A 14,444-nucleotide genomic window follows, 5' to 3' on the forward strand; every position below is an offset into this window, starting at 1 on the left:
TGACACACCACTCGAGACCATAAAACACAAAACAAGCACAAGCCAAAAATTCGCTAGAAGGAATGTCAACTGAGACCCAAACACGGAATAGTAAAATAATAGCAAAGCAAGGCTAGCCTATAGGTCCTCGCCTTCGTGCATTTGTTAGTCATATAGTTCCAACCCCCATGTGAGCCTCCAACATAGGTGTGAGACCTCTAGCCAAAAATACCTAGGGTTTGTGCTCTCAAGGTGCAAAGACTACTCAAGAATTACAATTTTGGCATGATTCAATTGTGGGTGCCAAATAAGGCTATTTGGGCATCACCATCGCATACTCTATTTGGACAATCTTGGAGCAATTTGGGGGTTTATACTCTACGGCTTTCTATTGAAGGTAAAAATTGGAACCTATTGGTACAAATCATAGGTTAGTGTTATATTAAGGTCCCAAAACCCCTAAATCGCAAATCCCTTTTTGCAACTTTGAAGGGCTCATACAAAGTCCTCTTCAAGTGCTTTTTCTTGTAAGTGCATAATTGTTTATATATTTTATAGTGGTGCTACGGGATAAAAGTGACTATGGTCAGAAAAAATAATTTTAGAATTTGGCTTTGTTTTACAATTGTAATGCACAACGATTTGTTTGGTCTTTTGCAAAAAAATCGATGTCTATTGTAGCCTAATTGTGGGGTGTAATTAATCGTTGATCTCAATTTGTAAATTGAGAAGTATATTATTGATGTAATCACGGATTTCTTAATCACTTTGGAGAAAAGGAACTATAACTAACAGAGCAATGTCATTCTCACTTATCTTAGCGAGTAAAATCTATTGGGAACTTATAATCTTATTATAAAGTTTGAAGACTTATAAAGTTTTTTTTGAAAACCTAAAAGTGGATTTCAAAGTGGATTTAAATGCTATTAAAGATATAGGAGTTATAAAAGCACATCATAAAGAAAATCAACATTATTCTTGATTATATTTGGCTTATGCTTTTTGGAGTTCTTGCTTGGAGAAGGAACCAGCTAGGGTTTTGGCCATATTTGATCACTGGTTATGGAAACTCTCATTGATACCAGCTATCAAAAGTTGTGAAAGATCAGCTAAATCATTGTTTGACTGCAGGCTTCATGCAAGGGTCCAGTTTGTGCTAGATTGGTAAAGTTTCAGAAAGTTTGAGTGCCAAATAAGAGAGTGATTGAAGAGTATCTCCATGGCCAACTTGTAGGAGGAAATTTTTTAGCATAAGAAAATCATTGTTTTATCAGTCATATAGTTTCAACCCCAACATGATCCCCCAGCCTAGGTGTGAGACCTCTAGGCCTACAATGCCTAGTGTTTGTGCTCCATTTCTGCCCAGATTTGGCCGCCTAGCAGCACAAAAGGTTTTCCACATATTTTAAGAGGGGTTTGCATCAATTTCAAAGCTGTGTGTTCAGTATCAGATTCATTTATGATTGTGAGTTTTATTTCAAACGTTAATAAATGCCTTCTCTTGCATTGTTTATACATATCAATGATAAGAAGCATTTCAGCTCTATGGTTTGGAATTTAGTTTCAGTTTTACATGCTTGCACAGAAAAGTTGTGTTTTTGGTCAATTATCTTCAAAATCCAAAAAAAGCATATAAATTCAAAAAACCAAAAACAATACAAAACCTTTCACCAAACTAAAAACAAGCCACTTGCCAGCTTTAATTGAGATGGAACCAGCAGGGTTCATCACAGAAGGTACCTCCAAACAACTTTTTTAATAGGCAACCATGTACTGAGAAATCTGGTTGGTGGATATGCACAAAATTGGATTTAGTTGACAAATAATTAGTATAGGAAAAAAGCTCTAGCAGCTAGGGAAAGTTGCAGGTAAAGTGAAAAGTGTCAATATTACAAGGTAATTGGTAAATACTTGCTTATTAATAACAGAGACCGAAAGGTCAATTTATACGAAAGGAAGAGACGATGTTTCCTTAGGAAACGATCGTAAAGAATAGAAACATTCTATTCCAGAGAAAGCAAAAAACGAAAGCAAACTAAAGCTAAAGATATTTACAAGATAACCATTAACTAATAATAGACGTCTTATCTATTATTGTAATACCCTCCCTTAATGGTTAATCTATCTAACACACCAAGTTGTCCTTTGAATTTGACAAACTTATCAGGACCAAGAGGCTTGGTGAGAATGTCTGCAGTCTGATCTGAGGTAGGAACATACTGCAAATCTATAGTCCCGTCTTCAACCAGCTGTCGTATGTAATGACAATGAACATCCACATGCTTGGTTCGTTCATGGAAGACTGGATTCCGTGCTAACTTGATAACGCCTTCGTTATCAACAAACAGAGTAGTCGGTCCTGCTCGTGACATCTGCATATCCCCAAGCATCCGACGAAGCCAGACAGCTTCACATCCTGCCTTAACAGTCCCTCTATATTCAGCCTCTATAGAAGAGAGAGAAACTGCCTGCTGCTTCTTGCTGGTCCATGTGACTGCACCGGATCCCAAACTGAACACATATCCAGATGTTGACTTTTTATCATCAACAAAGCCTGCCCAATCTGAATCTGTGAACCCACTGAGTTTAGGATTAGAACTCCGAGAATACAGAAGTCCATAATCAGAAGTGCCTTTCACATAACGAAGCACACGCTTTGCTGCCATCCAATGATCAGCCTTAGGAGCTGTCATAAAGCGTGAAATATAGCTGACTGCGAAGCTGATATCAGGCCTAGTAGCAGATAGGTAGATGAGGTTGCCTACTAGTTGCCTATACGTAGTATCATCAACGGAAGGAGAATCAGACTTGGCTGATAACTTGAGACCTTTCTCCATAGGTGTAGATGCAGGTTTGCAATCCTGCATTCGGAATTTGTCTAACAAGGCTCTAGCATATTTGGACTGAGAGATGAATATACCAGAACACTGTTGCCAAACTTCAACACCTAAGCAATAATGCATGAGCCCAAGGTCAGTCATATCAAAAGACTGGCATAAGTGTTGTTTGATTCCCTGAATCAAAGATGCCGAACTGCCAGTGATGATCAGATCATCCACATAGATAATCAGAAGGATGATGTCACTGTCAGTAGTCTTGATGTACAGATTTGAGTCTGAAGAACTCCTCTTGAAGCCTTGATCACTGAGGTACGTATCAATCTTGATGTACCATGCCCGAGGGGCTGCTTCAAACCATAGAGAGCTTTTACCAATCTGAGAACCTGATGGTCTTTACCAGCAACCTTGAAACCAGGAAGCTGCATCATGTAGACCTCTTCATGGAGATCACCATTCAGGAAAGCACTCTTTACGTCCATCTGATGGACCTTCCAGCCAAACTGTGCTGCCATAGCTAGGACTAATCTGATGGTGCTCATCTTTGCAGTAGGAGCAAAGGTCTCCTCATAATCAATGCCCTGACGCTGAGAAAAGCCCTTTGCCACTAAACGAGCTTTGTACTTATCCAAAGTACCATCTGATTTGTATTTGATTTTGTAGACCCATTTGCAGCTAATGGGTTTCTTCCCTGGGGGAAGATCAGAAAGGACCCAAGTGTTGTTCTTCAACAGGCTCTGGTGTTCAGATTGCATGGCCTGTTCCCACTCTGGAATTCCTTTAGCCTCGGAATATGTTTGAGGTTCAAACACACTGTGAATGTTGGCCATAAGAGCAAAGTTAACAGAATCTATAGTTTTGCTCTTTTTTCGAGTAGTTCTCCCATCAATGAGCTCATCATCATGAAGATCAGCAAGTGTCTTAGCCCACCACTTAGGCTGGAGAGGAGAATGACCAACAGTAGTACTAGGAGATGCTTGATCAGCAGGATCCTGATCAGAAGAATTTGGATCAAACTCAGGTGAAGCATCTTCAAAACGAGGTGATCCTGCAGGAGAAGCCGGAGGTGGCTGTACAGGTATCACTGGCAGGACTGGAGCTGTAGGAGCTACTGGAGCCCTCCCATCAGGTGGACCTAATGGAAGCCGAACTCCCAAATCATGAACCTGCATAGGCTGGTCTGCTGGATATAGCAGTCTTCACAAAGCCTACCGCCTTATTGATGTTGAGACATCTTGAAATGATTTTTGAGGAGAAAATCAACAAACCCAGAATAAACAGAAACAAATTCAGAAGGGGAAAAATGCAGCTTCGCCTTGATCAGGACCCGGAGAAGTCGGACGCTGCCTAACACCCAAAACAAGTTGATCGGTGTTTCGATATTCGAAGATTGCGATGATGCGCTGCTTCCAGGTTCCATAATTGTGACCATTGAATTTGGAATTATGTTCGAACAAAATATTTGTCAGAGATGCCATGGCACGTTTTTCAATGAAAATCTATTAAGGCACATTCTTCAAGGCAAAAATATGAAAGACCCAGAAGAGAGCTCGATTAACCCAAAAGGAATCTGTTGTCGTTTTTTGGATCCGCTAGCTCAAAAATCGAGGCATAAAAATCGAGGCACCCAAAAAAAAGGACGACAACCCAATTGAGCTCTCGAAAAACCCACCAAGAATCTTCAAACAAAATATTTTTTCGACCCCAAAAAGTAGGGTTTCGAAAAAAACGGCCCTAGCTGAAAAAAGCTTGAAAAAATTTCAGATTTCTTGATAAAAAATGGCAGATCTTTCTTCAAGGATCGATGTGCATGGACGAATGGGGCTAGAGTGTGCTGAACAAACACAAGCAGACCCGAGTTCGGGAATTTCTCTAAGCCGAAAAACCCTAGGTGGGTTTTGGAGAAATTAGCTGAAATAATTTTGGAAAAATTTAAACAAATAATTTCAAGAAGAAATTATAAATTTTTCCGAAAAAATTTAAGTATTTAGCTCTGATACCATATTACAAGGTAATTGGTAAATACTTGCTTATTAATATCAGAGACCGAAAGGTCAATTTATACAAAAGGAAGAGACGATGTTTCCTTAGGAAACGATCGTAAAGAATAGAAACATTCTATTCCAGAGAAAGCAAAAAACGAAAGCAAACTAAAGCTAAAGATATTTACAAGATAACCATTAACTAATAATAGACGTCTTATCTATTATTGTAATAGTCAAGGCCTTATCAACAACGACCAATAACACGATCTGATTATTAATAAAAACCATAGTTACACCAGCTTGGGGGACACAGGGATGGGGGGACAAGTTCCCAGGATGGGGGGACAAAGGGGCCTCAATTTGGGGACGGCTAGGGGATGGTGGCGGGGGATAGGAGGAGGGGACGGGGGTATATAGTATATACTATACATATGATACTTAAAATGCTAATAATGAATAGATGTATAACAATATAAGAAATGAAGATGTAAAATACTAATTTACTAAAATAATAAAATTTAAATACTTGAGTCTTCAACATTGCATTGAACATTGAACATGAAAGTAGAACTTTGAACAATAAATATCAAAATTTTAAATACTCAAATGAGCAAATGAAAGAGTTCTAACTTCTATTATATAAATATTAAATATTAAATAATAAAAGTCATAGATATCAAAAGTATGAGTATCTATCATCGAGATGATTACATTGAGCAACATGATAAGATATTCAATACGCAATAGAATATTAAAACATGTTTCCTTTAGTTTTTCTTTGGTTGGATAGGGCACACTCAGCCGTCCCCTCAAGGGGTCAGGGGACTTGTTCCTGTCCCCCTGTCCCCGATGAAACAGCAGCCAAATGGTGGCACCGCTGGGGACACAGGAACGTCGTCCCCTATCCCAGGTGTGTCCGTCTTGGGTGTGTCAGGGAAAAGGGCAGGGACATGTCCCTGTGTTACTATGATAAAAGCATGAGTTTGTGCATAAATTAACTATTGCAAACAAATCAATATCGAAATAAACATGAAACTGGAACCCATGAAACTAGAACCCATGGAACAATTCGATGGAAAAGAGCAATACAAAGATGAAAAAGCAATCTGAAATATCGAGGCTCAAGATGATGCCATCACAAGCAAACTGAGGCAAACCTGTGGTTACCTTTGAGAATACAAAAGCACAGAATATGTTACTTGTTGAAAGGCATGGCACATAGCTAAATTATAGAAGTTTTCTTTAAGTGTATTGCATAAATAATATAGAGATGTGAATACTGTCGAAAATGAGACCTGTCAATCAAGTCTATCAATTAAAAGCCATGCAAGCATGCTTGCATAGAGTAATTATACTAATCTTTGGAAGAGTAAATGTGCAGAGTTTAGAATATTCAAGAAAATCAAAAGGACTCCACACATTTAGAGACAAAAAACATGATAAGTATCAGATTTGCAGGTTTAATGAAAATCTTATAACCTTTGTACACTTCCCACAAAACTTCAAAGCAAAGTCAATAATATTACAGGAACAAGATTAGTATATGTTCAGGCTAAGTTGATATTCATGTCAGTGACTAAATTCTTCAGACTTTGGCAGTACATCTCCAATGCCAAGTTTTTCATTTGGACCTAACGATAACCTTTTTATGGTGCTTTGCAGTAATAAACATTGAAAGCAGTCAATGCATTTAAATTTCAGTAAGTGGAGAATCAGTAATACAATCAAATCTATTATTCAACTGACATAAAATACTTTGCATGCAATACAAATAACAGTTGTTATCTTACAGGATGGAAGTTCAAAGAATTCACTGAATAGATGTCATTCTGATCCCTGTGACACTTGAAAGTGAAGTTCTTGCTTTGCTGTGCATCCTCTATGTGATGAACACCAACTCTTCCTTCAATGGATCCCACCTATAGACAATGCAGTATAAGACGTGTTCTAAAATATAGAATAGTTCAATTATATAATGCTCAAAAACTAAGATGTCTTAAGAACTATTCACAAACCCAAAGGCATAGCGATTATCTACATCAAGAAATGTAAACTTATGAAAAACCTCACAAAGAACGACTGCTGTCTTTGATGAAGGAAAATAGTCATAACAGAACAGTTTTACTTCACTTACTGCCTAGAATCATATCATAACGGAACTAGGTGAAATAAAATGCAAACATCCTTATAAAGAAGATATCCAAGTACTTCATACTACTACTTTCTTCTGCATTAAAAAAACCAATAAGTATACCAGAAGCTTGTCCAACAATAACATAAAATTTCACATTGAGGTCACTTGAACCCAAATAGTCTGTCTCACAATTAACACAATCATATATAAATATGCAATGAATTTTATACAAAATACGATAGTAAAAATTAAGAATCAAGACTGTTAAGGAATGTCTTATGTTCAAAATAAATGACAATCAAGAAGGGAAAAGATGCTATGAAAGGGAAGCGCACAAAAAAATCTATACTGTAAACCCCTTAAAGTATAAAATCGGCTCTGGTAGCAGCAGTTACATTGCCATTGAATTATTACTAGAAGCTAGACAAATATAATAAGTTGTAGACATGTTAAATGCAAGGCAACCTTTGATCCACTTCGTTACACATGCACCATTTGGTGGCATGAATAAAAATAAAAAATTCTACTTCTCAATATTCTACCTCTTATGATAAGTGTTAGGACGTTGTTCTCATGCACTTGGAGGTCCCAAAAACAGAACTACAAGGAGAAACGTGAAACTGTTTACTTCAGATTCTGTCTACTAGCATTGGACAAAACTCCCAACCAGCAGTTTCATAAGTGCCCCATGTTGGAAACCAAAAGTTTTACTGTATCCTGCTTCTCATTTTTTATAGTTTTGACAAATGAAAGTGATATCTCTGCTAATGATTAAAAAAATCCCTACGTACCTTACTAACACATCCCTTGCAAAATCGAATGAGTTCTCTATATGGGGCATTTCGAGGACTATTAGATATTTCAAGGTTATGCACATTATCAAATGGCAATACAACACAATGAACACTCCACTTTGTATGCCTACATTTCAAATCTCCAACAATATTCACCAAGGCTTGGGAGAGTGCCTCCAGTTGAGGATGAAAAGAAGAAAGAAGGGCTCTAAAACATGTGTAGTGATAAGAAGCCTGGATTTCTTAAAACAAAATGGCTCACCTTCATCAATCTTTGTGATCTAAAATTCAGAAAACCAAAGATGAGAACAAATCAATTTGCATTAACTAAAACCAACCCTATTGGATGCTAAACGTGGCATCAGATGCACTAGAGTCGAGAATACTTGTCATTCAAAACCCTTCATAGGTCACTAGTTCATCTACTACAAATAAAGATTGAGCAACATAAAAGTCCTCTAATCAATCAAGAGAAACATGCTTACCACATGACAATCAAAAAGCTAGGGGATGTGCATTGCGGCTTCACAATCCACACTCATGAGTATCATCAATCTCCAACCACACATTGGTATATTGATTCCAAAGATTCATCACAAATTGATTAGGGGTAGGTACAAGAGGGATTGATTGGATTCCACTGGATGAGGTGTATCTGCAACTAATAAAATGAATGTAATTAAAAATTTGTTACTCTGTATGTGTGTGTGTATATATATCATAGTAGTGTGTGTGTGTATATCATAGTAACAAAAATCACTTGAATCATTAGTTTGGCGATTCGATTCATGGTTCCTGATTTTTTTGGAACTAGTGAATCAGTTCAGTGATTTCATAGCATGAATCACCTCTATGAATCGCGAAAAATCAGCCGCAAAAGTAGGGAAAAAGTCAAGTCAAATTTTAATAAAAAAAATCCTTTTCTATGTTTTTTTTGCCTTTCCTCTTTGTCTTAACCCTAAAGGAACTTCTAATTGTTTAGCATGAGTAGAAGAGAGGAAAAGTGATGAAGAGAAAAGAAAAAGCATAGTTTCACAACTAGGAAGAAGGAAGAGCACCAAAAAGGATACGTTTACAGATACTAATAGACATACATTTACAGATACCGATAGACATCGTCTCATGAATCTTGATTCTTCATCTTAAATACATTTATGATTTGATGTCTTATGGATCTTTATCTTACATAAATTCTATGATTTGACTCATTATGATCCTATGATTTCTATTTACTTCAACTACAATTTACATTTTACATGTAACGTAGTTACGTATGTGATGGATTTATCATTTATGTTCCATGTTTATGTATGTTAGCTTCTATTTGATGATGTTATAGTGTGTTTAAGTTATATTCAATAAAGGGTGCATGAAATAAGTTTTAAATTGTTAAAATATCTAAATTTCAAGGGTTTTTTTAATTTGCCGATTCAATTACGATTCATGGCCGATTCACAATTTGATTTGGCCTTACCAATTCCAATCTGATTATGATTCTCGTTACTTTGATACATATATATATATATATATATATATATATATATATATATATATATATATATATATATATATATATATATATATATATATATATATAATTTTTTTAATTTTTTTTTATTTATTTATTTATTTATTAGAAACAAGATTACATAGAATATATATTATAATCGATAAACATAAATACAAAACCAATTGTGGAATTGACAAAGAGCAACTAAAGGTTGTGACTTCAAGTGAAGTCATGATCCGTCCCCAACCACACAGAATATAAGGTCTCAACTACGATTCAAGTTAGAGGGCATGGATGGAATTGAATGTGTATTTAGCAATTATGGTCCAGTCAATAGTGTGTAATCAATATTTTTATACAAAATCAACATTGGACATATATAGAGATATGTCAACGTGGAGGATTGAAGAACAAAAAGAAAGACTCAAGCTTATATAGTAGCAAAGGAAAACACAGAGTCAAACTATTGAAGACCATAGTGATATATATGCAAAGCTTAATATTATCGGGCATGGACATGTATTAGAGGCAAAGAACTCTACCTACATTTATTCATTCAAGATATCAAGGCTCCCTCAATAGTGGAATATCCTTAGCATTTGGAACGGAAGGAAAATCTAGCATTAGAGGGAATAAAGAGATTTATATATATATACCATAGTCATTCATACACAAGTTGCAGTATATATGAGATTGGGTTCAGCAATAAACCTAGGGGTGGAGTGATGTTATCATTGGCTGGGATCATAGAAGGCTCAATACACCATAAAATGATATCTCTGGAAGACTACATAAGATTCACATTAACCACATTCATCGAATAGTTCTTAATTGTGCCTTGTTGGGTATATGCAAACTATATACGAAAATTGTTATATTTAAGAGTCTATAAAGGCCACCTATCACTGAAGTAGCGACAAGACAATGGAATGGATTTTCAATGATTTAGAGCAATAATTAAAGATATTGCTTGGTGTAGACAAACATTTCAATAATGGTGAGTCTAGTGAACCTGCCTTTGAGATTTGGTGCTAGTAATTTGAGGCTTGGATTTGATGTGATTTATCGTTGTGTTGCTCAATATGTAACAGAAGGATATTTGGAGTCAACAAACAGTTCTATATTCAAGGAGTCTATAGATGAAGATTGACACTGAGAGGAGTGATTATCCAAGGATAACTCATCAGATGGATTAAACACTGAAGTACCACATTTAGAGACTCAATAACTATAGGAGTGAAGGCACAAATTTGACGAACACGTGATACATTAGATAACCCACCAGTCTCAATTGCTAACGCTTCTCCAATGCTACCTCCATTTCCTTGGGAGGCATTTATGACAAATCCGTACAATTCAATTACTCAGGATGGAAAAAAACTGAAGTAGACAGCATGGTTTATCAGCTATACGTTCTATCGTTTGATTTTTTGTATGGAACACCCCTATGTTATGTACTGATGATGTTCCTTGGGAGGCATTAATGACAAATCCATACAATTCAATTACTCAGGATGGAAAAAAGCTGAAGTAGACAGCATGGTTTATGAGCTATATGTTCTATCGTTTGATTTTTTGTATAGAACACCCCTATGCTATGTACTGATGATATATTATATAAAGGAGGTTTTGCAATATGTTTGTTTCTCAAGAGTCAAAACTGATGAGTTAGTAGCATTAGGTATGAACTTAGATCTTTTTCTTAATGCTTAATTGAAGAAAAAAGAAGGAAATAAAAGGAAAAAAAAAATATTATGCACTATTATAGATTGCCCTTTAAGAAAGGAAGCAACAAACCCCTAGAGCTTATTATTAAAATTATAAAGTAGTTTTGAATTTTTATTTCTTATATATTAATAGCATAAAAGAAGAAAATGGCCAAAAATCAAAATTATCCATGATTAATTGGGAGTCAGCATGTGTAATGATTTTATTCCCCAAAAAAAACAATTGTCAATGACTTTCAACATGTGATTTATCAAGTGATTAACTCGCAAAAAGAAAAAGTCAGCAAAAAAATTGCAGGAAACAAGTAGAAACTCTATTTGCAATGTTAATGGGAAAAACCAACAACATGACATGATTCTATACAAAATTAGCATGTGATGCTAAAAACGCAGCTGGGGAAGTGGGGTCGAAAGTTTTGCAAAGTCCCAAAGTGTTGCAAAGTCGAGAAGTGGCATGGAAGATAGGCAGTTACAAACAAAATCTCTCTTTCTATATTGAATATATTGTATAGTTTGATTGATATTGTTTCTTTTTTAATATTATTTTTGTTTGTATAAATTTCAAATATTTAGATTGTTGCACTATGAAACAAGAGAAAACCGTAACAAAGTTGCCTTATTTATTTCGTAAGATATGATCTAAAAGCGCAGGGTAACAAAATTTTGCATTATTTATTTTGGAGAAAACAAAGAACCCTACAATAATAATTATAATCATTTTAAGCCTATCAATTGGGACATATAAGTTCTTACAGTTAATCAAATTGCTAGATATTTATAACTTTGCTCAACTAAATTAAATAGTTTATGCAATTCAGTCTCTAAGTTTAACATATATAAGGTTGTCTTGGTATATACATGAGTAAATATCATTTCGCATATGAGTATTTCATGTTGACTTTGTATATAATAGTGAACTGAGTGTATGCAATAAAAAGGAACTCAAGAGAATTCTAGAAAATGAATTTTCCTACATATCAATTGATGAGATTATGAGGATTTCTAATGAATGGTCTATAAGGAACCACACTTGTTGAAGGTTTTGCAAATGGGGTTGCAAGCAAAGTGGGCTTAACTGTGAAGGAAACTCCATCATTAAGTGCGCTTAAGTCAGAGTAGTACTAGGATAGATAACCTTTTGCAAAGCCTTAGTGCTTTGCCTTTGTGAGCATCACCTAGATGCAATGAGTGCTAATGTTTTATTCAGCCTCATGAGAGACAGGTTCTTCTGAACGGCTACTCGTGAGGGTCAATGAATTTAACACAATAACTACATAGATGAATCCGGATAGCAATATCACAATTTGACTTGATGTAGAAAAGATCTCCTACTTTCATTTGATGAGCTTAAGAGGATTTCTAATCAATGGTTCATAAGGCAAAACACTTGTTGGAGGTTTTGTAAATAGGGTTGCAAACAAAGTAACCTTGGAGGAAAGTTGGTGGTAAATGTATTTGAGTTGTAATAGTAATGGGATGCCTACCCTTTCGGGAATTCTCAGTGCTTCACCTCTATGACCATCACCTAGATGCAATGAATGTTGTGTTTCAACCATTCTCATTAGTTATGGGTTCTTGTGAACCACTATTCATGAAACTTGGATCAATTGAGTTTGACTCAAAAACTACACACATGAATCCTAATAGCAATATCAGAATTTGACTTGCTATGGAAAATATCTACTACTTATCAATTGATGTGGTTAAGGGGCCTTCTAATGACTAGTTCATAAGGTACAACACGTTGAAGGTTTTGCAAATGAAGTTGCAGGTAAAGTGGGCTAAACCGTGGAGGAAACTTTGTGGTTAAGCACACTTGAGCTGGAGTAATACTAGGATGGGTAACCTTCTAGAGAGTCCCAATGCTTCACCTCTATGAGCATAACCTAGATGCAATGATTGTGAAGTGTTTCATTCAGTCTCATGCGAGATGGATTATTGTGAACTACTACACATGAAACTTGGGTCAATGAGTTTGACTCAAAAACTTCACAAATGAATCCTAATAGCAATATTACAATTAGACTTGTCATGGAAAACATCTTCTACTTATCAATTAATGAGCTTAAGGGGTTGTCTAATTAATGGTGTGTAGGGCACACCACTTACTGAAGGTTATGCAAATGAGGTTGCAAGCAAGTGGACTTATCCTTGGAGAAGACTTTGTCATTAAGCGTACTTGTGCTAGAGTAGTACTAGGATGGGTGACCTCACAAGAAGTCTCGATGCTTCAACTTGTTGTGAGGTTTTCACACCATCGCCCCAAAATTTTTGAGTTTTGAAAATTTCACGCCTTGGCACCTTAAGGACAAATGTGGGGAGGCTTAGCTTATTTTCACCCGATTTCAACTTGATTTTCCAGAGCAACCAATTTCATCCTTAGGCCGAACAAAATTTTAAAGAGCAATATTTGGCAGGATAAAATTGTAAATTTGTACTTAGATGTTTTCTTTTGAAAATCCGGACATAAATGTGTAAATTTAAATAAATAAATAAATCTTTCAAAAGAAAAAATTTTGCTAGACTTAAGTTTTGGAAAATCTCAAATTTTTCTTTAGTGAAAATTTTAATTTTGTTGAAATGGGGCTAAATTGCAAAAAATCGATTTTTGGTTCTAGATGCAATTTTTTTTTTTTTTTTATTGGCATAGAAAAATCGATTTAGAGAGAAATTGCAAAAAAATGGCTTTAATAGATTAAAATTGCCTTGAAAGCTTTTTACCTTTAATGAAATTGGTAATCTAATATTGAAAAAATGGCTTTTGGTTAGCCAAAATCCAAATTTAATGACGTATTAATTACTAAACCCTCATTAAAATGGAAATATTTAACATCCTCAATGCATTATTTAATTTCTTTTTTTGCAATTTGGAGCTAAATGGCAATTTAAAGTGCAATTTTCCTTTTGGCAAAATTAAATTTTGAGCTAGGTATTTAATTATGGGCCATGACTTTGATTTAATTTTTGTTTTTTGTCTCCTCCAGGACCAAGTCGGCCAGCTTAGAGGGAAAAGAAATTGGGTATAAAAGAGACCTCTCTCCCATTTCTTTTTCACAATTCATTTCTTCCTCTCCTTTGTTGAGCGAATTTCCTTGAGGAGCAGATTTTTCCATGCTTGGTGATTTTGTGGAAGGCAGTGTTCTTGCATTTGTTGGGCAATTTTGCTTGCATTTGGCGATTTCCTTTGAGGGCAGATTTTTGCAGAGTTTAATGATTTGTTCTCCTTTTGTGGGCTGCGATTTGTGCCCTAGGTGACATTTTGGGAAAATTGAGGACTTCCATGCTTGGGCGAATTAAGATAAGGGCAGAACTTTCCACTCTTGGCATTTTCTTGAGGCAGATCTGATTTTGTGACATGGACAATTCATGGTGAAGCTTTAAAGGTTTAAATTTCTGATTTGCAAAGGGATTTGAAGTTCTCGAGGTCCTGTCCTAGGTTCCGAAAAGTCGCTGTAAGATTATTGTTTAAGGTGAATTT

At 35.6% G+C, this 14,444-nt stretch overlaps 1 protein-coding gene across 1 annotated transcript in view; it reads right to left on the reverse strand.

The window, feature by feature from the left end:
• LOC149531973 (protein RAE1-like) overlaps nucleotides 1–14,444 on the reverse strand; it is a 260,333-nt gene that overhangs the window by 191,452 nt on the left and 54,437 nt on the right. The window contains exon 8 of the mRNA XM_089807957.1: nucleotides 6,592–6,720. Within this exon, the coding sequence (XP_089664083.1) occupies nucleotides 6,592–6,720 (129 nt within the window). The remainder of the gene's footprint in view (nucleotides 1–6,591; nucleotides 6,721–14,444) is intronic.

Source organism: Cupressus sempervirens, chromosome 11 (genome assembly GCF_028749045.1).
Source record: "Cupressus sempervirens isolate cs-2001-9-10 chromosome 11, ASM2874904v1, whole genome shotgun sequence".
NCBI classification, from domain to species: domain Eukaryota; kingdom Viridiplantae; phylum Streptophyta; class Pinopsida; order Cupressales; family Cupressaceae; genus Cupressus; species Cupressus sempervirens.